This window comes from Condylura cristata, unplaced genomic scaffold, assembly GCF_000260355.1.
Source record: "Condylura cristata isolate star-nosed mole 26May11 unplaced genomic scaffold, ConCri1.0 scaffold00006, whole genome shotgun sequence".
Classification (NCBI taxonomy): domain Eukaryota; kingdom Metazoa; phylum Chordata; class Mammalia; order Eulipotyphla; family Talpidae; genus Condylura; species Condylura cristata.
In genome coordinates this window covers 5,195,611-5,220,856 of record NW_004567107.1, presented here as the reverse complement: position 1 = coordinate 5,220,856, position 25,246 = coordinate 5,195,611, and the positions used below count along the sequence as shown (strand labels likewise).

Here is a 25,246-nt window from a genome sequence, read left to right as displayed (position 1 = left end):
GGGCCCCCGCAGGGGGAGACACGGGGTCACCTGGAGCTCCCCGGGCCCCCGGCCCTGTTGCTTTCTCACTCCTCGCTGCCGCCTGGCAACCAGAGGCTGTAAGTCCCTAACACTCGTCCCGCTTCAAATGGGCTTGGGCGCTCTAGTCCTATGCATTTCCACGGGGATTTGAAAGCCAGCCCACGGTCCTTGTGGTCTGTTTCTTGAATTTTAAAGTCTGCCAAGATGTGGGGCGTGACTGCCTTGAATCTCGGAAACCAGTGAGGAGGAGTACTGGTACCTTAGCGCACAGCAGTGTTGATCTCCATGTATTTAGGTTTTCTTCATTTCAGAAATTTATGTCATTTCCCACCTAGAGGTCTTACGTGTCTTTTGATGAGTATCTCTTACTAACAAGGAGCAAGTACTTACTCATTTCTGAGTATTTCATTTCCTAAGCTGTTATGAATGTTGTTTAAGTTAAATTCTAGTTGCTCATTACTAGTTTATAGAAATACGAATGATTTTTATAAACCAGCCTTGCACCTACACCTTTGCTCAGCTTTGTGGAGCTCAGGATATTCTGCACACTGAGGATGTCGCTGGGCCATGGTAGTTTTCTTCCTTCTTTCTAAGCCGGTGCTTTCACTCTGCACCTTGCCCTTTCTGCCGGCACAGCCTCGAAGCCACTGTTGAGTAGTAAGTGATGAGATAGAACACGCATCTTTGATCCTAAGAGGAAATACATCTTTTACTGAAAGACATGAACATGAGCGGCCTTTTTTTTTTTTTTTAAAGATTTATTTATTCACGTATACAGTACTAGGGTATGGACCAGAGGTGCAGGGGCGGTGAGAGGGTTCAGAGACAGATTGGGGAGCAGAACAGGTCGACTGATGAGTGCACTGCTGAGGGGAGCAGCGGGCGGGTCGGGAGAGGTCTGCCGCGCCATGTGGTCAGCTCTGGGCAGGGATCAAACTTACGTTGAAGTGGCTTTAGCTTCTTAGTGTGGTGCTTTAACACGCTGCACCACCAGGGAGAACCCTGAGCTGGCTTTTATGGGGTTCAGGAAGTTCCTTCTAGTCCTGAGTTGCTAAGAATTTTTATCTGGAATGGATATTGGATTTTACCAAATGCTTTTCTTACATCTCTTAAGTCAACTATATGGTTTTTCTATTGATTTTTTGAATGTTAAACCAACCTTACATTTCTGTGATAAAACCCTATTTAGTCACTATGTAGAAGTTTTTTTGTGTGTTGTTAAATTTGATTTGCTAAAATTTTGTTAGAAAATTTGCCTCTGTTCATGATGAGGAGTATTGGTACGTGTTTTTCTTTTCTTTGTAAAGTCTTTTCTGGTTTGGGTATCAGTGTAATGCTGACTTTATAGAATTAATTGGGATGTATTCCTTCCTTGTAATTTTTCTGAAGGAGATTTTGTAGAATTGAATGATTCATTTGGTAAATTATATCAGCAGAGCTCTCTGGCCCTGGAGTTTTCTTTGTGCAAAGATTTTCATTTTTGTTTTTCCTTTTTTTTTTTTAATAGCAGTTTGACATTCAGAGCTAAAGGTTCTGGTCAGGTTTCTGTGGCCAGTTCTGCTGTGGAGCACCAGTTCCCGCGTGTGTGCGTGTGTGTGCTGGTGTGCGTCTTTCGCCACACCCACGCTCTTCTCTGGCACCCGCTCTTACACTGTCTCCCGGAAGAGAGCATCGCGTTCCACAGGTTGCGGCTCAGCCTCACAGGTCTCCAGCGTTGCTCTTGCTCGTTCGCTCCAGACACAAGTTGCGTGTTTCAGTTTACCTTCAAGTGATAACATATCTCTTGATAATATATCAGGTATGTGGTCAAGGAGCTTCCAACAGCGGGCTTCTGTTCACCCCTTTCCCTCCGCAGCATTGTCCTCAGACATTGGATTTCTCTAAAATAATCTCCGCATCGTATCGTACTGCTGCATTTGCATGCAACAGTTATCTGTTGAAATCTGTTGTTTTTGAAAGGGAGTTTTAAAAGTATATATAATAAATTGCAGAGATAGTAAAGGTACAACCAATACAATTTTATGAAGCAAACAGACCATGCACCCGATCCAGAGGGAAGCACACCGGCACCAGAGCCCTGGGCTGCCCTCCCAAACCATCGGCTACCCTCAGGTGTGGTCACAGTTCCCGTTTCTACCACTCAGGGCAGCTTTTTTATTTTTGAACTGCACAGAAATGGAGTCATATTGTACATGCTTCTGTGTGACCATTTTCACCGAATATCACATCCATGAGATTCATCGTGTTTTTGTGTGTAGAAGAATTTTATTCCTTTTCACTTCTGTACAATATCCCATTCATTTGTCGGACCAGATCATATTTTATTTACCCTTCCCACCGTTGATGGATATGCTGGTTGTTTCCAGTTGGGGCTGTTTTGAATAAGGCTGCCTGCCGTAAACATCCCTGAATGTGTCTTTTGTTGGACACAAACACTCACTTCTCTTGAGTAGTAATATCCAGGGGGGGCGGCAGGGCAACAAAAAATATGTATGTTCAGCTAAATAGATACTGCCCAACTATTTCCAAAAGCGGTTGAACCCATCTGCATTCCTCCCAGCAGCATGTGGGAGTTTCAGTTGTTCTGCACCTTTGCCAGCACTTGGTATCATCAGAGACCAAAAGCAGAGAACGCAGATGCCACCTCCGTACACTCCCTCCCCCGGGGTCTGAGGCCCTCACGTTCTGGCTCTCTGCCGTCAGCTCGTTGGGGTTTTTGCTCTTGCTGCTTTGTCCAAATATATTTTTTAAAGATTTATTTATTTCTGCATACAGAACTGGGGTACAGGCAAGAGGAGCAGGGGCGGTGAGAGGGTTCACCACACACAGAGTGGGGAGCAGAACATGCCGACTGATGAAGCACACTGCTGAGGGGAGCAGCAGGCGGGTCAGGAGAGGTCTGCCGCGCCATGTGGTCACCTCCGAGGCAGGCGGGGATCGAACTCACGCGGAAGTGGCTTTAGCTTCTCAGTGCTGTGCTTCAACCCGCTGCGCCACCAGGGAGGGCCCATTTTATCCAGTTTTTATAGTTAATGTGATGCTAGCTATTTTGTCATAGACACAATCAAATGCTGTTTTATATCTGAAACCCTGGGAAAGTTACTTTTCTGCAGCCACATTATCATTCTGCAGCAGAAGCGGGTAGGTAGGGTGGCGCGTGGCGTCACTGTGTACACAGTGGCAGCTTCATCGTCACTGTGCCCTGCCGTCTGTGCAGTTCCCTTTGAAGGCACCGTGGCCTTCTGGTGCCATCGAGTGTCTGTGTGGCCCCAGCCAAGTCAGGAAATGCCCAAGGGAAAGTCCATGGTTCTAGGTCTTACTCCCCACCCAGGCAGTCAGGCTGCGGTGACGGGATGCTTCTCAGCACCCACATGACACCTGCAGGGGGAGGGGAACCTGCTCCCAGAGATTCCCAGGGGAGCAGGGACCATATTGGGGAGAGGAGACTTGACTTGAAGGGCCGGAACATATCCCAGTACAAAATCGTTGTTTTGAAATACCCTGGAAAGGCAGAGAAGTGACTCCGCGTACCTTGGACATGACTAGCTGAGCCGTGGCTCAGACTGAGGAGGCAGTTAAAGCAGCCCCTACATAATGTCAGGGATGCCGTAGCTGGGCAGCCCACCTGTCTTCTGCAGGGCATGGGGGTGCCGGCAGCTGGGCGGGTTTTCTTTGCATTTCTTTGCACAGACCGCCGGCATGGTATCAGTGCAGCCAGCCCCTGTCGGCGACCATTACTGCATGGTGTCAACATCTCCGCAGAATTCTTACATTGCACCCCTCTTGGGGAAACTTCCAAGTCTTCCAAACGGTGAACAGTTTCGTTGCCAAGTGAAAGGCTGCTGAAAGGAACGTCAGGCTCTATGTGCAAGATGAAGCGTCTGCTTTGTCTGGCCAACACCTGGGTTTCCAGCTTTGGTGACGCAAGGAGGCCCACCTGCTTCTGTGCTGGGCCTTGCTGGGCCAGGAAAGCTGCCATTTCCTCAGAGCCAGGGCCGTGAGGTCCTGCCTCCCCGAGGGTTTGCTGTGCAGCGCAGCAGCGTGGAAAGCCTGCGACTGCCTGGGAGGCTGCTGGCTCTCCCAGTCCTGAAGGACGTCATAGGTCTCGAAGGCCTCGACTCAGCTGTAGACCGAAGCTCTTCTTTTCTTTGAAAGTGAAAGAAACAAGAGCAAGAGGAATCATTCACTTGGCTTACTCATGGGGTGTTTTTGGTGAACGAGGTAAATCTTTCAATTCACGGTGACAGATGTTTCTGAAAGGATAGACAGATGGACCAAGCTGCCCTCTGCACGCGGAGACCGGACTGGCCACGTCTGCAAACTGCCTGCAGCGGGAGGGGTGCCGTGCCGCTGGAGCGCCTGTGTCCTGCTCCGTTGTCTTCGGGGAGCCCTGCTCTTCTCTGCCTCGGGAGAACGCAGAGGGAGTTTGGGTTCACATCCTTCCTTGGCGACACCATTAATGAAGAAGACCAGGACGTGCTTTCCCTGGCAGCTCGATAGGAAAGGAAATGAGGGGTGTGGAGTCAGCCTGGGGACTCTTGGAGAAGGTGCTGACCCCCAACATCTGACACGCCGACTCCAAGAGCGGGCTTGGGGGTGGCCACTGCCAGAGTTGAGGTGCTACAAGGTCAAGGCGTGTGCGTCACACTCCAGCTTTATGTCCAGCGGCAGTAATGGTCATTCAGGTGTGTCTGTGGCGTGATCGCCGTGAGCTCCGCGTGAATTGGCCAGATGTCCTGCTGAACATGCCCGGCGTTGGAGTGGGTGCCTTTGCGCTCCTCACTTTCGAGAGAGAAGAAGAGGCAGGGCAGGATCTCAGTCTGCCCAGAGTCTGAGGACAGGTCAGGGCCCATCGGACCCACACTCGGGTGGTGCCGCCCCAGGTCCTGTCGGCCTGGCCACTGCCTCTTGGGCAGCAGCGTGGCTCACAGCCGCTCTCCTCGGTCGGTTCTTTACGGGAAGGTGGCAGTGACTTCTCCTCGTACTTGAAAAACAGAAGGGAGAAATAACCTCTGAAAAGACTTTTCATTTAAAGTTAGCGCTAAGATAAAACGTGGACAGCGGCACACTCAGCTTCGACTGGGAGGAGCCGCCGATCTCTCCGGGTCCCGAGGACCAGAAGCCCGAGTCTTCGGTCTGTCTGTCAGAGGCTCCGTGCCGTGCTCAGCACGCAGCGTCTGTCCAGCAGCAGCCCAGCGACTGGCTGAGTGAGAAGCTGCTGTGCTTCAGGACTGCTGAGCCGGGCGGTGGGCGTGGCCTGGCGGGAGGAAGCGGGCCTCGGCGGTGGGCAGGGAGGGCTCGGTGTGTGGGAGTTGAAGCGAGCTGCCTGTGAGACACCGCGAGTGACGGGGCAGGCCTAGGAAGTCGAAGGCCCTTCCTGAGGGTTAACCCTGGGGGCTTCGGGGGCTCAGTCTGCGTCCGCACCCGCCCTCCGGCAGAACTCGTCTCAGAAGCCGCGGGCCTGCGTCTGCGGAGAACTCCCAGGCCTGTGAAGGTGCCGGGTTTGCTTCTGGAGATTCCTTGAAAGTCAGCGTGTCCCTGGGTCGGGACACTGGGGCCTGCCCGGCCTGTGTCCCGAGAGAGACGTCCCGCCGAGGCCTTTGCCCGGCCCTCTCCCCGCCCTTCCCTGCCTCGTGGCCACCCGGCGGGCAGGCTGTGACAGCGGAGCCTGGGACCAAACCAGGCGGGTCGGGAGTTCTTCTGGATGAAGAAGCAGAAAACAACGGAAGCCTCTGGACAAAAAGAGCAGGTGGTGGTGGTGGGTGGGGGCGCAGTTTGCTATAAGCCTGATGGGCCGCGTAAAGGAAAACTCAGATTTCTGCCTCTCGTGTTGGGAAAAACCCAGCGCTCCCCGCGAGCCCCCTTCACTCGTGCAGCTGTCTACACTGCGTTTGGGACACTCCGTCACCAAGACTGCGCGGGTTTCTCACGGCAGCAGCGGCAGGCGACGCCCACTCTGCCTGCCTCCTTGGCGACTGTCAGCCCTCGGCCAGGGCTCACGTCCCACCTCACATGCCAGCTACAGGTGGTAGGTTCGCAGGGTGCCCACGACTGCGATTTGACTGCAAACTGGGGGTTCCCACACCCCATTCTCCTGTTTGATTACTTTTCTAGAGCGGGCCACAGACTTGGGGAAGCACATGTGTTCCCCAGTTTTTTCAAAGAGATGATAGAGGATGCAGGTGAACAGCCAGATGAGGAGCTGCGGGGGAGGCCTGGGAGGGCTCGCGTGCAGGGGCCCCTTTCTCCGCGGGGCTGGGGGTCTCGCTCCCAGGGGGGCAGTGGTCACCCCCTGGGAGCTCTTGATCCTCGCCCTGCGGGGCCCTGCACAGAGGCATGGCCAACCACTCACTGCGCGGCAGCCCTCTGCCCTCTCTGGAGGGTGGGGGTGGGGCCAGAAGTTCCAGGCCAGTCACGGCGGGTCTCCCTGTTACGCAGTCCCCACCTGGGACCCCTCCCCACGCCACCCTGATAGTGCTCTTATTTCTTTAGAAATTGGCAAGGGTTTCAGGGGCTCCGTGCCAGGGATCGGTGTATCCGCCTGGGCCTGGAGGCCCAGTCTTGCATCTCTCTCCCAGCTTTCCTCATCTCTCCTCCTCAGCCATCTCCCAGCTCCCATGACTCCTGGGTGACAAGGGTGCCCAGAGCCCCCAAGTCCTGCAGGGTGACTATTCTCTCCCATCTAGGGTCTAAATCTACATCCTAGAGAATATTAACGGCCTGGTAAGGGTCAAGATCACAGCATTCAAAGTGGCTACCTGGCTTCCTCCCCCTGTGATATTCCCAGAGAAGTTGAAATCGTCAAGAGCTGGGGGGATACTCCCCAACTTTGAGTACTGCAGGCCAGGCCCCTTCCATGACCTCTGGTACTGAGCTGTCATTTGCTTTCCAGCTCCGAGGCCCCATCTGCTCCTATCATGCCTTTCGGGGTCCCACTGTGCAGGCTTCGGCATGGAGCCTGAGAAGGTGGGGGTGGGGGCTGTGGGAGGACTTGGGTGAATGATAATTAATGACCCCTGTATCGTTCATGTTGGGACAGCCTGTGTCAGCGTGGGAGCACTTGGCCGTTAGCAATCGAGCTTCACGTGGCTAAAAGATCCCTTACAGAGGACCCATTCTGCTTTTAGCAAGCCTTCCTGCGGCCTCTGGAGGGTGGCTCCGGAGGCATAGATGTGGCCTCTGGGGAGGCCCAGACAGCCGGTCGCCATCCTGGGCCATTTGGGTTCTGTGGAGGCTCCCCCTGACCTCTCTGGGTGGAAGAAATTCCAGGCCCCTTCCCTCTGGGTGGCCATGGCAGTGTGGCCAGGACCGAGACTTTGCCTTGGCGGGCAATGAGGGACAGCCCTAGTGGCTGGGGGTGTGTGGTGTGCCCAGGCCAGGAGCCTCTTTTTTATGGAAATACCCTTTTTCTAGATGACTAGACTTCAGTGGGATGTGTCAGACAAATTATATATCTAACTGGAAAAGTCTAATTCCCTGTCTAAATCCTTTATTTGTGACCAGCTGCATTTCAAAAGCCATTTTTATACCGTCTGACTAGCTATATATCTTTATGCAACGGAGACAGACTGACGCTCTTCCACCCAAGACGTTTAAAAAATAAATACTGTTTAATAGGATATTGCACATCGAGATTTAGGCTGAGTGTCAGAGCGTAAGATGCGATTGTGTGTGGGGGAGTATTAACAGGCCCCCCTTCTCCAGGAGTGGTCCTGGCCACCCCTCCAGCCTGTAAATACTTGGGGTTGCCTCCCTGGCAGTTCTGCGCGGGGTGGAGAGAAACCAGATGATTTTATGATCCATAAATGTAAGCACCAGACATGGCCCGAAATTCATTAGTGTTTGCTTGTCATTACGAGTGGCCTGTGCTGTTTGCCTTCCGGCGAGACCAGCGGCCAGCTGCTCGCGGCCGGCCGGGCCCTGACGCGCCGGGACATGGCGGTTGAAAGTAAACTTAGTTTATGACTCGAGGTGCTTTCTTTCTCTTGAGTGCAGATCTTGGAGGTTTGAATCTTTAGATGTCGAGTGGCTTTTCCTTCGGTGGAAAATATGAGATTCTTGGGTAAAACCTCCGAAGGAGAATCACGTGTCTCCCGCCTTCCCCCGCGCATTGTGGAGAAACTGGGGAGGGCAAGCAGCTGCTTCCCGCGCGGCAGCATTCACCCCGACTCTCCCCCAGGCCGCCCATTTTACAGCGCCCCCCTGCCCTCCCGACCTGGGGCCTAGGGCTCAGGTTGAGGCCAGCCCCTGCCTGCAGCTCCCCGCTGTCCCTTTGCAGTCCCCAGGTGACCCCGAGGGGAGGAAGGGGAGGGGGACCCCCTCCAGCTGGCCTGTGATGTGGCGGTGGCCAGCACAGCCAGCGGTCTCAGCTGCCTGCACGCTGAGGTCAGGTTTCGGCAGCCCCGGAAGTCTGGCGGAGGAGGCCGGTGTGCAGGCCCAGATGTCTGAGACCTCTGGGAGGGCTGTCATTTGGGCGTCATGGAGGGGGCGGCTTCCAGTGACGCCCCGATGGCTGGGCTCAGCTCCTGGGCAGGCGTGGCCGGGCGGCCGTACCTCAGCCAGCCGCATGCAAGGCTCCCGGCCTGCTGTTTCAGGGACTGGGGGGCATGTAGAGTGCCCGGTCTAATGGGAGAGCCCAGAGAGTTGTGGACACCTACAAGGGCCACCCCAAGGGAAAGACTTAAGTGCTGTCCAGGGGCAGCAGGCCAGGCGCCAGGAGGGTCCTGTTTGCCTGGGAAGATTGGTGTGACTTGGATACAAGATGGGAGGAAGGGCCCTCGGGAGCGCGCCCGCGAGCCTCCCGAAGGGAGTGGCCTTCCTGGCCAGGGTAGTGGCGAGGCCGGGAGGTCAGACTAGAGCGGCCTGGGTCTCCAAGATGGTTCTGTCGCACTGCCGGGACCGAGCTTTCCTCAAGAGGTGGATCAGCCCTCCTCGCCCCACGGCTGTGGCGTGTTCTGAACCAGACCTCCATTTCTTTCCCCGGAATCCTGCTGCGGTCCCCACGCCTGGAGCCGCCCACCTGCCCACCTGGTCAGGCCAGCAACAGCCCCTCCCCCACACTGTTGCTGGCCAGTCCCTGCTTCCTGTCCCCCCCTCCCTCCACCTCCCTCGGGCTCCTCAGCCCCTACTTTCCATCTCAGGCTGCCCCTTCGCCCCCAGCTCAACTTCAGTGAGGCCAGCTCTCCACCCACCCATCCCACGCAGTGGCCCACCGGCAGTTTTGAAATGTCTGTCCATTCCACCGAGTCGCTTCGGCATGTCCACGGCTTCCCCCTCTGCCTTGGGCTCCTCCACGGGCCTTAGGGTGGCCTGCACCCCCGCGAGCAGTGGCTTACCCTTGCTCGCCAGCCGTCCTTCCGCCGCCCCCTCTGCTTCACGCGCTCTGGCCGCAGGTTTCCGCAGGCGGCTGCCCGCGCTGCCCCTGCCTGTGCTCGCCCTCTGTCCAGGCCCCGCGCTGACCCGCACTGGCTGCTCACACTCAGGGTGCGCTGGCCCGGCCCTGGTCCTCGGGACTGAGCCACCGACCACAGTTGGTGTCCCGCCCATGGACAGCCAGCGCCTGCTTCCCGCTCTGCCCCGCGATCCTTGCAGCGTCCTCAGGACTGGCTGGTTCTGCCGAATAAAACGGGGGCCCGGCAGAGCTGGGGACCTGGATTCCAGCCCGTTTGCCACTCACTTGCCTGTGCCCTTGGGCACGTCAGTTACCCTCTGACTCATGTGCAGACTGGGGTTCCTGGTGGTGCCACTGTTAGACCGTCGGGGGCATAGGTCGGAATTGCTAGCCGAGGGCCTGGCCCGGCCACACGGGCAGGCCTGCGCGCCCGGCTGGGCTGGGGCTGCCGCTCTGCGTCCTCTTCCCTGCCTGCTGGCCGGGGCCTCCCTGCACGGCCCGGTGCGAGGTGCCCCTGCTGCCTTTTCGGTGTCCGACCTGGGGGCTGCGCTGCTCCGGACGTGCTCACCTTCAGTCACTGCCATTTGGGGGGCCCTAGGAAATGTGGACGTTCCATGTGTGCTGCTTCTCCCTCTCCGCCCCTCCCCTGCCACATTCTCGCACCACAGTGGGGCCTCACGTCCCCCCCCGCCCCCCTCCCCGCTGTGACCTGGAGCCCAGTGGGGCACCCCAGCCCTCCCTCCTGCCTTGGGACGCCTCTCTGCCCCTCACTCCCCCGCGTTCTCCTGCTGCTGCTTCCCACGTCCCCTCTCTCCTCCCTTCTCGTCCCTCATTTTGGAAACTGACACTGTGCCGGTCACTTGTGTTTTTCCTGCTCATCCGCCCCCATCTACCCCAGACCACCTCCCCCCAGCTGCTTCCTGTCTCCAGCCTCACCAGATCATCATGTCCACTTCATCCCCGAGGGACAGCAGGGCGCCCCCACTCTCCCGGGCCTCTCAGGCCCAACCTCGATACGCCCCCTCAAAACACTTGCAGAAAGAAAACCACTGCAGTTTGCAGTCTCCAGGGAGAAGGTCTTGCTTAACAGTCTGTACAGGCTGCCAGACACGTGACCCTGCTTCTGCTCTGCTCACAGAATGGGGCTGGGGTAGTAGACGTCATCCAGGCTTCGCAGTTACGGCGGGAGCTGATCCCCCGTAGTGGAAAGGACCGGCCCGAGGGGCTGAGAGCCGAGCCCAGGATTCCTGCGTGGGAGCGTGGGAGCGCCAGCCTGCCGGCCGAGCGGCCTGTCTCCTGGTCTGTCCGGAATGAATGCCCGCCGTTAGCCCATGTCCTCCACCAGCTGCAGCTGCGCCCACCTGGCTGCTTGTAGCGAGCCCAGAGCTTCCCTTAGAGGGGGCGAGTGTGAGGGGGGACGGGCCTTGGGATCAGGCCCCCAGATCCTGGGTCAGTCGCAGGCGGTTTCACCCGTCGGCCTTCCTGTGCGTGTCCCCGGCTGACCCTGCTCTCCGGGCTCTGCGGTCCGGCTGGGCCCCTACCTCGCCTGGCCTGCTGGTGGGTCTTCTCTGTGCCCGCCCCTCTTTTTCAGTCAGTGTACCTCACGTTTCAGGGCCACCCAGCAGGCTGGCAGGAGGTGGCTTTCCAAATTGTGGTGTAACTGTTTAAAAGGTCAGGCCTCAAAGACTTGGCCCCCCAAAACACATAACCCATTTCACCAATCATATTGATTTCAAGTTGAGAGATAACACTTGATCTATGAAGTCAAGCAAAATTATTAATTAATTTCTCCTTTTTTTTTCTTTTTGAAAAAGGCCACTAGAAAATTCGAAGTATCTGGTTCGCTTTTCTGCCTGGGGGCGCTGGGCTGTGGCTTCTAGGCTCCCCGTAACTAGATCCGGAGAGTGGAGCCCTGCGGCCACTGCGTGGAGTGGGGGGTCGGGAAAGCCACCCCGTCACGTCACCGACTCAGGTGGGGTCTGGTTGAGAGGCTGCCGCACCTTGCCTGTGATTCTCATGCAGATCCCTGTCCTGTTGGCCTCCAGCAGGCCGCTGAGGTCTCCAGACAGGTGACAACTGGGCTGGCAAGATGTTCTTTTTAAAACCTCGCGGAATGTTTCATTTCGCTCTTTTCGGTGTCTGAGAGGGCCGTATCCCTTCTCAGAGCACGTGTGTGCTGTTACGATGTTCGTAGTTTTCCCAACAGTAGCTTATTCTTGTGTTTCTTAGACAAAGCTGCTTGTTCATGTAGGGTGAGGCTTTTCCTCCTTTTTCTGTATCTGTTAGGTGTTGGGGCTCAGGGCTTCTCTCCGTTACCAAAGCTGATGTGCTCTGGAATAGTTACTTGGCACGAAGGTGATGTGTTCTTTAAAAGTCTGAGAGGGCTCCCTGGTAAAGCCATGTGGCTCTGGAACCTTTGAGTTCGCTTTTCCGGTTCCCTTTGCGGTGTGTGGCGTGCTCGCCAGACTTAGCCAAGTGTTCGTTGGCCAGAAAATGGAAGGCGGTGCGGAGCCCGGGTCAGAAGCTGCCTCTTCAGGAAGCAGGCACTTCCAGAAGCGCCTCCCGTGTTCCGCAGCGTGATCCGGACCGGGGCGGGGGTTGTGCCGAGCCTGCGGGTGCCAGGAGGACGCTGCAGGGAAGCCTGCGTGGCAGGGGGGTGCAGGCGTGAGCCTGAGTGGACGACAAGCCAGATTCTCTCCTGGAGCTCTGGGGCTCAGAGGAAAAGCGAGATGATCTGCTGTTTCAAGATGTCGTGTGTGACAGATTCGAGGCGGGGTGTGGGGCAGATGCGAGAAGGCTGCAGTGTAGGAAGAGCAAGGCAGTTCAGTTTTTGAGAACAGCTGTGTGTGCATGTGCATGTGTGCGTGTGCACGTCTCGTGTGTGTGTGATCTCAGGTGTGCGTGCATGGCCTCATGTGTACATGTGTGCGGGTCTCACAGCTTTGCACGCACAGCCTCACGTGTGTGCCTGTGTGCACTACAGATTCCCAGGTGTGTATACAGGTGCAAGTCTCACGTGTGTGCATGCGTGGCCCCGTGCACGCACACATGTATGATCCCATGTGTGCGTGTGTGGCCCCGTGCGTGCATGTGTGGCCCCGTGCGTGCGTGCGTGGTCCCGTGTGTGCGCGCGTGGCCCCGTGTGTGCGTGCGTGGTCCCGTGTGTGTGTTTGTGGCCCCAATGCGTGCGTGCATGTACGGCCCCCTGTGTGCGTATGTGCGTGGCCCCGTCTGTGCACGCGTGCATAGCCCCGTGTGCGTGTGTGCACGCCTGATCTCACATGCGTGCGCACAAACACACGTGCAGTGAGGAGCAGTGGCCGCAGCCCGGACAGGGGTGCTCTGTGGCTGAGAGTTGGCTGCTGAGTCCAGGGGCCGGCTGGGGTCCCGGCTCACGTTGGCACAGGTCAGGCCCGGAGCGTCGCTGCGCCTCCCGGCCTGGGACTCTGCTCACAGCGGCCGAGCACCGACCGCGTCCCCTGGGGGCGGCGGGCGCTCACCGAGCGGCGCTGGGGGCTGAGGCCTCTGTGTGGGCCTGGCGCTTGGGTGCCCTCCGCACCGCTCCCGGCACCGCCACTGCCGGCGCCACTGACCCAAACGTGCGCCCGGGGGTCGCTGGCGTTAGGCCGCTGGCTGACGTACGCGTTCTCTCGGCTTTCTGTACGGTCCACGTTTTCTATAATGAAAATGTACTCGGCCCCAAATCAGAAAAACAAAGTGCATGCTCTCTAAAAAGAGAACATCTGAATGATGTTATTTGGAAAAAAGCGTCCTCCAAGAATGTGGAGAGAGGGGCTGTGTGGGGCTCGGGAGGCGGCGGCCGAGCGGCCGGCCCTGGTCACGCGGCCGGGAGACGGCTCGCAGCGCCGCCTTGGCTGCTGCCCAGACAGCTGGTTCTGATCGCGCCGGGTGGCAGGACGAGGCCTGGAGAGGGAGCGCTGGGGGGTTGCACCATCTTCGTGGCCCTGAATCTGCATCTTAGCGCGCGGTGGTTTAGAGACTCGGTGGAGCGCGGTGGCTGTCAGCGAGCCTCGGCGCTAGACACAGCAGGCTGGAACGCGGAGAGGGGGTGCGCCGGCTGCCTGGGCGGCCCCCCTCCCCGACGCCACAGAAGCTCCCACTAGCCCCACTCGTCCCCACTCCCTCTCCTCTCTGTGGTTTGGCCAGGGATGCTGGGGCCTTCTGGCGCCCGTCGGGTTCATTGTCCCTGTGCCCTGCCTCTTCCCTGGCAGGTGTTTATTTCCAATCACTGAGGAGGATTGCTCTCACATGAGAAAACAGGCCTCCCTGTGGACGTGACTAGAGTGTAGACCAGGTCACAGGGCAGCGGGCGCCTCCCGGCGTGGTGCGGGCGAGGCTTTGGGGGCTGCTCGTGCTCAGCCCCCCGTGGCCCTCACAGCCCCTCAGGAAAGCCCCAGTGGCTCCCTGCCCCTCAAGCGGGGCTCTGAGCGGGGCCCCCGCCTCCCTGCACCACGCGGCTCCATCGCCTTGGCCACCTTTCTCGTCTCTGAGATGGGGGTCTTCGCCCTCCCTCAGCCCCTCTCCCAGACGCCACGGGGCCTGCTGCGGCCTCCGTGACCTGCGGCAGCCCCTGCAAGCTCCCTTGCTAGCCCGGGAGCCTCCTAGCAGGGCCTGGCCGCCGCCCCACTCCCTGCCATTTCTCGTCTCGCCTCCCTCCTGTAGGTCGTGGAAAGCAAGAGCAGGCTTGTGTCACTGTCTTTCCTGAAACAGACTTTAACCCGGGTAAATAGAGGAATGGAGATGTGTGTGCGTGTCACTGCTGTGGTTGCTGCCTTTTCTCTTTCTCTTCCTTCGGTGTCTTTTCTCTGCACCCTGTCATCATCCAACATCCTCCTCCTCCAAGAAATGAGTTAAAGATGCCTCAGCCCACTCACAGCCTGCAAGGCTTGGGTCCAGGAGACGCCTCAGGAGTCCCCATTGGGGCCTGAAGTAGGGCCACGGCTGCCTTTGTTGGGCCTCCAAGAGTGGCCATTTGTGTTTGCAGCCCACTGACCCACAGGCGCGCCCCTGGTCTCGGCGCCCCCCCAGTGCAGGGGCTGGCTTCCGGCTCCCTCCCTCCCCCCTCCTCCTCCCCCTCTTCCCCCCCTTCCTCTTTCTCTCCCTCTCCTGTTCCATTGCAAGCTGGTTCTGTCCCAGTGAGGGTGTGAGGTGGTTTCTGGCAGGAGCCCCCCACGAGCCTTCCTAATTCCCCACTTAGCTGCTCCCCACTTTGCCCTTCACTCGATTAAAGCCTTGACATCTCTTCCTGTAGGACAGGCGTTGCTCCCCGCGGGACAAGCGTGCTCCCCGCGGGACAAGCGTGCTCCCCACAGGACAAGCGTGCTCCCCGCGGGATGGGAGTGCTCCCCACGGGACAGGCGAGTTCCCGGACCAGGTCATGATGTGCACAGGCTACTCTGTGGAAGCCAGAGTGCCCTGTGGTCAGGTGAAACGCCCTGCCTCGTGCACTTGCCGTCCAGGACAGCTGCTGTTGCTGGCTGTGTCTTTATGGAGTACTTGTTCAACTGCTAAAATTTAGTTTTCGGTACAATGTGTAATTTTGCAAGTGTTGTTTCACTTTTGTAATATTGAGACCTATTAAGCCCAGGGTGCTGAAGAGAATAGAAAGGCGGATTCCGCCCCAGCCTCTGGGCAAGCTCCCAACCTTCTCTTCTCCACTGGGCGAGCTGGCACGCGGTGGCGCGGGACAGCCCGATTCTGGCTTCCCCAGCTTCGCCCAGGGGCTCCTCCCCGGCCCTCCTCCTGGAGGGACGTGTCCCTCCCCACCACCCGTCAGCTGTGTGTCAGGCGAACTCAGAGGGCATCGTGGCCTCCCACTCTCCCTTCTGGACTCTGAGGGGTGAAAACCAAGAAACCACTTTCACTGTTGTCAGTACTGTTCAGCGGCCGGCTAAGCGGGGTGCTGGTGACGAGGCCCCGGGCTCTGTCCTGCACTCACCAGCTGCCCGGTGTTGGGGTGTATACGTCTCCGTGGAACCACTGCCTGATGCACTAGAAAGTCGAAGCTTTCTCCTCCGTTTCTAAACTGGCCCTTTCACCTGAGGTCATGTCCCCACTTACCTTGGTCTTTTTCTGTCACCCCAGAGCCGCAGTCACTCCCCTCCGGCTCCTCACTGGTGGCCGGTGGGGGAGCTGAGGCGCTGTCCTGAGTCCTCTCCTCTGTCCTGAGTCACTGTCCCATGTGCCTCGGAGCCGGGCGCCTCTCTGTGTACCCCAGTAGGGGCTGGGGCGCGGGCGCCCCCTCTCCCTCCACAGCCCCTCCTGCTCACGCTGGTGCCCAGAAATGTGCTGCCCCCTCTCGTCGGCGGCCTTGACCGCTGCCAGTCAGGGTTCATCCTTCTGTGTTTTGTCAGAGGGGCTTGGGCAGACAGCGCGCTGTGCCGTGTCATTTGAGCGTCGCACCTGCTTTGAGCATAAAACGCAAGAACTGCGGGGTTCAGGCTGGTTACGGGGCAGCTGATGGAACCGGCTTCCCCCGTCTGACGCCTGGGCCTGGGTCTCGGGTGGACGGTCTGCCAGGCAGACGGTGCACGGCCTCATCAGGGTTGTGTCGTTGACCTCATTCGGCTTGTATGAGAGAAGGAGACGGTAGCTGTGCTCACAGTGACGCATACGCACTCGGGCTTACCTGGTAACTGCCAGGACCTGCTAGGACCCGCTGGCCACCGGCTGGGGGTGCCCCCTGGGTGGGCTCCTTGAGGGGTGTCTCCCCTTGAGCAGCTGGCGTGTCCGAGCCTCATGTGTTGCCTGAGGAGCGAAGAGCCCCTTTTGCTTCCCATGGTCTGTGCGCCGCCGCGGGTTGTCCTGAGCTGCAGCTCTTCTGACACCAGCTGGGCCTTGGGCTCTGGGATCTGCGGGGCTTGAACCCCAGGTCCAGCACCTCTGGCTGTGTGACGCCACAGCGAGCAATGCTGGCTCCTGCCGCCCAGGGCCGCTTGCAGATGGGCGGTCGGGACAGAATTGCTTTCATACAGGCGAAGTATGTTTTTCCATATGTACTTTCTTTGTAGTAAATACTGGCTTCTGCCTGTCAGAACGGATGTTTAAATGAAGCTTATCTGCCTGTACTTTAGTGCAGGCAGCTGTCCAGATGCCCTTCTGCTTCTGCGCCTGCTGATTTTGGGGTGCCTGTGGCTGCAGGAGGTGGCTGAAATCTGGCCTGGAATGTAGGAGGCTAGGCATAGATATGCAGCTGAACCTGTGTGAGGCCCCCCCAGGCGAGGCCCCAGAGGCGAGGCCCCAGAGGCGAGGCCCCAGCTGAGGCCCCAGAGGCGAGGGCTCAAAGGGGACCCCGGCTCAGAGGAGGCCCCAGCGGCGAGGCCCCAGCAGCCCCAGTTGCACGGGTGCAGCTCTTCCCTCCACCCCTCCCGTCCCTCCAGGGGCCAGGGGACTGGAGCCAGCACCGCCCAGGTGACCTCAGGGGCCCTCAGGAGGGTGGCAGCAGCCCAGGGCCAGCTGAGTGGCTCACCAGGGCCCACCCAGCCTCAGCCTAGTTCTTGTCTCCCCTCTAGAACCAGCCTTGTCCCCTCTGGTCAATTTTAACTTAATTACACTCAAATCAGTTCCATAGCATGGACCTTTTTAGGCATTTAGTGGCTGGAAGAGTTTTGTTCTGTTACTTCACATTTTCCAGACCCACTTCACACAGATGGAATCTTGTAATTCTATAAGGCCAAACACAGGAGGGGACCCGAGCCAGGGGCTGGGCCCAGGACGCGTCATAGTGTAGATACGGGGCCTCATTTCTTCTGACATCTTGATAAACCTTTCTGCGCTGAGCTTGGGGCCTTCCGCGCCACCGCGCCCGGCTGGTAGTGAGCGTGGCGTCCGCTGTGAGCAGCCCAGCCCTCCTTTGTTAGGCTCGCACCTTTGGTTCTCTGCAGGACACTCAGCTCAGCACCCCTGTTTTCATCAGCGGTGAGAGTCCAGCTCGCCGGGGGCACGGGAGTAACCCTGGGGGTTCCGAGCGAGGTCTGGGGCCCTGGGTCCTGCGCCCCTCCCCTTTTATCACGGAGCCTCCGTGCCTTTAGCTCTGCGAAGGTTTCGCTTTCCAGGCCCCAGCAGGAGCGCATCAGCTTGCGAGTCAGGGGCCTAGAGACGTCAGGGCAGAGGGGATGAGCCTGTCTGTTTGACATTAGCAACATGAAGGAGAAATAACAAAATAGATTTTATGATCATTTGGGACAACAAGGAGCAGGTGTTCTGGGGCAAGAGGCGGTGCTGGCCTGTGGGAGCCGGCAGGCGTGGGGTGGGGGGACACAACCCTTACCACGTGCTGGCCCCCTCTAATCATCGACATGAGCTTCTCAGACAGAATTTAGTAACATGGCCATTTTAGGTGAGAAAACGGGGTTCCAAGAAAATGAGAGTTGAGCAGCTGGTGTGCGGTGGGGGGGCCAGGGCCGCTCCCCCAGAACGCCTTCCTGAGGCTACACACTGAACCAGGTAGAGCGTGCACCCAAGCGCGTGCTGCACACACACACACACACACACACACAATAGTTTTGTTAATAATTCAGGAAAAACGACCAGCAGCAGCTTCTGCACCTCGGTCCTCCTGTCCCCTGCTTTACGGCGACCACTGCCTTCCGGACGGGCTTGGCCTGCAGAGGGTCTCGTCTGCGCGGTGCAACTTCTAGAGGGCGACGGAGCGCCCTGCGAGGCGACTGGGATGTGTGAGGGGGCGGGCGGGGGGTGGGGCACCGCCGTGGGTCACCTGTGCTTTTGAAGAGACTCAAACATACGTTTCAAAACAAGGAGAAGGACGACGAACAGGCACATTCGTCAGTCTTCCTCCCGGGGCGCGGCGCCGAATCCCCTCGCCCCTGGTGCGAGCAGGCGTGGCCCGCGGGCGCCCACCCAAGCCTGGCTGCAGGGCGACCTCAGTAAGAGGGTTGATGTCGTTGACGCCGCTACTGTGACTCGGGGTCTGAGCTGTGAGGGTGTGAGTGGCTTGGGGCGTCCGTGTGCCAGTTGACCGGAGGCCACGATGCCTTGCGGAAGGGAGCGGCCGGCAGGACTCCTGGTGGCTCCCAGGCGCTCGCGAGTCCACATGACCCCTCTCTGCCCGCTGCCCTGCTGGGTTTCTCACAGTGAAGCTCATAGCCGGTCCCGGGAGGCATTTGAAGGACGGGGCATTCCAGACATAGCTGCTCAGACAGTGAGGCTCTGGCCATTCCCACTGCCCCCCGACTTACTGGTGCACCCCGTGCTTCTGTTCCAGCTGGTAGGCAGCTGACTCACTCAGGTCCCGGGAGAGGTTCAGGTGTGTGGCCATCCGCTAAGTATTGTGAGGCCTAGTAGGAATTAAAAGGAGGTGTGGGGTTTCGGGGTGCAGAACTATAGACTCTGCCACCTTCCCCCCAAGGCTCAGGCTGCGGGTGCTGGGGATTTGCATGGTGGGTTCCCTGGTCCGTGAGGGGTGGCTGCCCCTCCCCTGTGGCTGGGAACCAGCCTCGCTGGTAAACGGCCATGTTATGAAATTATGCTAAGCCTGGTGAAAAAGAAGAAACAAGGCCCTGAAGAAGACATCACAGGGCACCTTTCCTTCTGTCCCTTTGGTTATGAGAGGTGGGGGACCGTGACTTCAGGAAGTTCTCCAGGGTGACCCCAGGAATTTCTCTGCGGAAATGAAGGATGCCACGTGGCCAGTGAAATCAAAGATTCTCAGAGTTTCTTTTCGAGTTGGCCTGGGGCCCTGGAGTCCTTGGTGGTGGCGGGAGGGAGGGTCCCGCTGGTGGGGACTCTGCCTGCTCTGGATGATTTGCATCGGTCCTGGGGGCTGGCAGAGTGGCAGTGGTGGCGTTCAGAGGCTCGGTCCAGAAGTCCTGGGAAACGTGGCCAGGGTCCTGGAGGAAAGAATCCCAGTCCTGGCCCTCGGCTGTGGGGCTCCAAGGTGCACCTGCACCCCAGCTCCCCTCCCCGGGGACGGGGAGAGTCTCCTCCCGACCCGCGAGGCTCTGCATCGAGGCTGCGCCCGCCCGCCTCTGCCCACCCCCGCCGCTGCCCCTGTGTTGTGCCTCTGCTACAGCCCCCGCTGACGTTGCCTCTGCTTCCCAGGAGCTAGCCAGCTGTGGGTGGAGCAAGAAGGAGAAACACAGTCTCGCCCCCAACGTTGTCGCCTTCACCAGGAGGTTTAACCAGGTGAGCAGCGCCCCTCGTGCGTGCCTTCGGAGATCGGGGGGAGCCCCTCCGGGAGTGGGTCCCACGCCCTGCACTCCTCCCAGAGCCTCCTCCCTGAGCCCCACCTCTCCCTACTCTGGAGTCTCACAGCCCCTTCACAGAGGGGGCCGGCACGTGGCTCCTGCGTCTGAGTCCCTCCGCGCTAGTCCCGTGCCCTGGCGCCTGCAAGGCCCCGCGGGCAGCGCTCTGGTCCGCTCGGCCGCACCACGTCCTCCTCCGCCTCCCCAGCTCCACTGACCGGCCCCTCCTCTCCCATGCGGCACCAGAGCTGTCCTCCCGGCTTGCATTGCGTCCTCCCAGTTCAGCTCCCACTCAGATCTCAAGCTGAATGTCTGCTCCTTCGCAAGCCCCCCGAGTCCCCAGCCTGTGTAAGGGCTCCCCGTCGGTGCACGCTGAACTTCTCCATGGGGTCTTGGCTCGTGTGTCCTCGTTTCATGTAACTCCTTGGGCTCCATCTTCCAAGACCCGCTTCCCTCCTCACTGGTTGATGACGAGGACTAGGCCCAGCTGAGGGAGGTGGGCTTCTGATTTTCAGCCACACCTGCTGGAACGTGAGCTCTGGACAAGGCAGCCTGCAAGGGCACTTTGGGTGGACCAGCACCCCCGCAGTGCTACTCAGTTTTTCTTCTTGGTTTTTCTGATTTCAAATGAGGTGACTGTCCCAGGGCTGCAGAGTGTGACTTACTGGACCTCGGGGTGATGGGCTGGCGTCCCTCCGGCCTTTCCTCCAGCTGGGGCGGCCCACCCGGCAGTGCCGGGTCGTGTGCGTCAGGCCTGCTCAGCCCCACCTGGCCCCCGACCTGGCCGCCGCCTCAGAGCGGCCCCCCGGCATCTCAAGGCGAGAGCCGGCCTCACTGTGGTTTGTGAGACGCAGTGGAAGCCGAGAAGGGCCGCCATGTATCTGCGTAGGGGCTACTTAGTCTTGTTTTGCAGAGAGGTTCTGAAGCCTTTTACTTCTTTTTTGTATCCTTTGAAAAAGGATCCTTTTGTATCCTTTCCTACTGATCTTAGCTTTAAAAAAAAACACAACAAAACCGTAACACCAAAGCAGATGTGCTCACACTGTCGGGATTCACTTTCCTGGGCGCGCTATTGGACAGGGAGCCAGCCAGTCCCCCTCTGACCAGGGCTCCCGGGGAGGCCGCGGCTCCGATGTCACCCGCTCCGCAGGGGAGGCCGGGGCAGCTTGGCGGGGGGTGCGGTCTGTTCTGCGAGGACCGCCTGTGTCCAGCTCTTGAGTGCAGTCCTGTTTCTCCCAGGGGCTCTGAGCAGTGGTCTTTCCTGTGGGCCTGCAGCCTCCAGTGAGGCCCCTGGACACAGCCAGGCGGCACTGATATGGAGGCTGGCCAGGGGCCAGGCCTGGTCAGCCTCTAGGGCTGCTTTCTGTGACAGGAACTGATTGGCATCCCTTCCTGGCCGACTTTCAGATGTGAGAACAAGGCTCCTCATCAGACTCCAGATAAGGGAGAGCAGACCACTTGCCTCTCAGCCTGTTTGCTTATCTGCCAAAGAGAAGCAGTCGCACTCACCTGGCATGGTGCCCTGAAGACATGGAGTGCCACCTGCCGAGTGCCCAGCGCAGTACTTGGCCTGTGGCAAGCAGCCAGGCGTCTGGGGGGGAGGGGGAGTGTGGCCATCGGCAGATCAGAAGACGCTTGCTGTGGATTTGAGGCTCCTTGTGGCCCAGTCAGACCCCGGGGCCAGCCTCCTGGGCAGGCCCGCTCTGCCCGCTTCTCCGTGGCACCGGGTCCCTTGGCTTTGTTGAGGGCGGCGGAAGAGCTCGTGTGCCCCCCCGTGTGCCCCCCGAGGGCCTGTTACGCCAGGCTCGCATTTCAGTCCTGCGGCTTCCCCAGGGAACAGAGACCGTCAGCCTTTTTGAGCTGGCTTCTTCAGAGAACCTGACGATGTCGCCTGTGTGCCGCCCCCAGACAAATGCACAGGTTTACGGCTTTGCATTTGACGGTAGCTGCATCGCATTAATTTAATGGGTCCACTGCCCTCGTTTCCCAGAAGTTGGTGAATGGACTATTTTGAGGCCTGGGGACTCCTTCAAGGCAGAGAAGCTGCGGTCTCAGGGAACCGAGCGGACCTTCACCTTCTTAGCTGGTCCATCTTGGGTGTCTTCTGGCCTCACCGTTCAGTGGTGCTTAAAGATCAAATGTGAGTCGAGGATGTAAAGGGTTTAGCTTGGTGCTTGACCTGTAGTAAACAATGTTTGCTAAGAAAAGTGCAGAGAAGTCGGAGCCCTGAGCCAAGGAAGCAGGGGACTGGGAGCCCGGACTCTGCTGCTCACCTGCTTTGAGGCCTCAGGAAGTCCTCTCCTCTCACCAGCCTCCAGACCCCCCACCTTCCTCGCCTCCTCTTCCTCACCTGGGGGCGTCCCCCGGTCACAGCCTCTCCCTGGACCTCACTGCACGAAGTTCCCGCTCTTCTCCGCACCTGCAACTTCCCGACCTCCTGCCTCTGTCCAGCCTCAAGGCTCTGCCACTTACGAGTAAAAGGCACGTGTGTGCTCCCGGGCTTCCTGGCCCCCCCCCCCGCGCCCACTTGGTGCTTAGAGCCCCGGGTCTAGGCATCCCCCAGACTGCTCTCCCCAGCTCCCACGCTGACCCCTCGAACAGCTGGGCCCTGCTTCCATGTCACATCCCCACGGAGCTGTCTGCCGGGGCCTCAGCACCCCTGGCTGCAGACCTCACGGGGCACGGTTGAGCCCTACGCAGGCGCCCCGGCCGGGCGCTCTGCTCTTACAGCACTGTCTCCAAGACGCTGCCCGTGCTGGGTGTTCGTCCTGCCCCAGGCTCAGCCCCCTCTCATGTAGCCACCCGGGTTCTCGCTGGGGCCTGCGTCCCCTGGGTGATCTCATTTGCTCCCGCGACTTCACGCTCGGGGTTACCTGGACCTCACTGCGCCTCAGGCTGGGCTCTCCCGCCCGGGGCAAGTGTCCCACCTGCTGCGGCCCTCAGCTGTGCCGCCCAGGGAGCTCTCCCCTGCTCTCACAGTGGCTCCTCCTCCGTGACCACTGCCTCGGAGCAGGGGCTGCCCAGGATGAAGGAGGACTCTCCTGGCACCCGCCGTCTCTTTCCCTCCGACCCCGCCACCCCGTCACCACGTGTGGTCATTCGCCCCCAGAGAGCCCAGAGAATCTTGGTACGCACCACTTGCCCCATGCCTGGGCTGATGGCACGGGCCCGATGCCACCCCAGAAGCAAACAGCACACGTTTTTTACTTGCAATTTTATTCACGATCATCAAAAATGGAAAGTAACAAAGATGTCCTTTAATAGGTGGATGGGTAGAAAAACTGCTAATTTCATGTGATAGAATGCCGTTCAGTCGCTCTCCCTTGTAAAAATAAGACTAACCCATCAAGCCATCCACATAAACGTGTGGGTGAATTTTAAATGCACATTCCTAGGTGAAAGAAACCGTCTGAAAAGGTGACACGTGTAGTCTCCCCTGCCTTTGACATTCTGGAAAATGTTAAAAAAGAAATCTAGAAAAGTTAAAATTTAGAGATAGTAAAATAGATCATTGGTTGCCAAAAGTCTGAGAGGGGAGAGGACTGAGTAGGTAAAATGTGGTGGTGAAACTATTCTCTGTGATACAGATGGGCTGGAAGGTTCTGAGATTGCAAGTCTTCTCACTCGGTCTGCAGATCAGATTGGACACATGGACGCATTTGGGAAAAACCATAGAGTTTTACAGCACCGAGAGTAAGCCTCAGGATATGCACTTGAGGAGATGAGGAGGCCCTAGAACAAAACGCAGAAGGCGGCAGAAGAGTCCGACCGCGTGATGAATGTGTGACAGCCTCACACGTCGCCTCAGTAACTGCGCATGGTGGAGACTAAGGCTCATGCAGCCAGCCCTGTGCTCTGTTTAAGTTGTTCCCCAAAGTGGAGGAGAACAACCCCGGAGCTACTGCTCGTGAAAACTGGAGCTGTCAAGTATGTGGGTGGCAGATGGTGGGAGCTGGGTTCCTCCAGGTTGGGTAGGAAGCTACAGAGGAGCAAGGGGAGGAGGCTGGATGAGGAGGCCTCGGCACAGGTGCAGATGGTTGCCTACGGAATGCTGGGAGTTTCAGATACATGCAGGCTCCACGCGCACACTGTTACCTGCTGTGCCAGTGCAGCGGATCCAGAGCCATGAGGCCTCGGTAACCACAGGCACAGCCAGCGGCAGGCACAGCCAGCACCCGGACCTGGGTGTCTAACACCGGCATGGAACAGCGGCCTCTGAAGGTCCTGGGAGAAGTGGCCCATTGTCGCATTGGGCCCAGAATGTACAAGACGAGCCTGCCGTGAGTGAGGCGGGCTCAGACCAAGCCAAACAACGCCGGGGTGATGTCAGAGGGCAGAGGAGCCAACGGAAAGAGTCTCAGGGCCAAGGCTTCCATATGAGCAACAAAATAAATAACAGTGTTGGGTTGTAAGCCGGCGTGTAAATGTCCACGCGGCCATACTGAAATGAATAAGCCATTGAGCCAACGAATAGACAGGGAGCAAACTTCCCATGCAGAAGAATTCCAAATGATTTATGTAGGTGCTTTGCCCTCATGAAGGCAGAGAACGCCTTCCTGCTTCTCTCCAAAAGTGTGAGCCGGTATATATGTAGCCAAAGCCTTGTTGATGGGCATTTGGCTTTCTTCGATTCTTTTACTTCATAAACAGTGAGCTTTTTGTACACGTGTCCTCTAAATCTTGGTATTTTCCCAAAAAAATTCTGAATTTTCATAAATAAACATTTTAGGGATAGCAGAAGTCTAACATCTTGAGAGATACACTCATTATTCAAAATGTTCCTATAAATTTAAATTTCCCAAACCAGCGTCTGAAAACCCATTTCTCACGGCTCGTGGTACCGCGTATGACTCGAAGATGGTTAACGTGTTGTCGTTAACAGGCAAAGGCCTTGCCAAGCAATAGTGGGAGATGAGTGCAGGATCCGTGCAGGTAATTCACAAGGCAAGTTGCATAAAGCCTATACATACATAAAAAGTTAACTGAAAAAGGTGCAAAAACAAGTATTTATGAAAGAAATGTACAATAGGAACAGGGAGATATTATCTTGCCCATTGGATTAGTGAGAGAAGAGGCTTGTAACAACTGGTCTTCACAGCATATGGGAACGGAGATCTGCTCCAGCTTGTTGATGGAGTAACACATAGACCGGTGGAGGCCAATTTTTTTTTTTAAATGTCCACATACTTTTACAAGAAGTTATCCTGAGCCTGCAAAAATAAATAAATAAATAAAGTGTACAGATGTTCACCATGGCATTGTTTATAACAACAAAATGATTCAAAGTAGCCTGTCTGCCGGCAGGGGTATGAGCCACTGACAGCCTCGGTAGGAGAATATGCGTGACAAGGGAGCCCGCCCGAGCGCCGGGGAAGCCCGTGGTGCCTGCGGCCGTGCGTGGGGACCGGGGGCGATGAGCTTTTGTTTGCACGTAACTCTCGTTGTCTTCTGCATGAAGCCTCCCTTAAATTTTGTAGTTAAAAAAAAAAAAAGAATTAAAAATATTTAAGACCACACTGGTTCTTCCTCTGTCTTTCTCACCTGCCCATGTCTCCGTCTCTTTCAGGGGGCCCCGCCTGCCTGGCTCAGGCCGGCAGTAGCCCCCCAGGAG

The 25,246-nt window shown here is 57.8% G+C and overlaps 1 protein-coding gene across 1 annotated transcript in view; it reads left to right on the top strand.

The window, feature by feature from the left end:
- The window catches only part of RALGPS1 (Ral GEF with PH domain and SH3 binding motif 1), a 188,019-nt gene that overhangs the window by 32,426 nt on the left and 130,347 nt on the right, over positions 1-25,246 (top strand). The window contains exon 5 of the mRNA XM_012721334.1: positions 19,493-19,576. Within this exon, the coding sequence (XP_012576788.1) occupies positions 19,493-19,576 (84 nt within the window). The remainder of the gene's footprint in view (positions 1-19,492; positions 19,577-25,246) is intronic.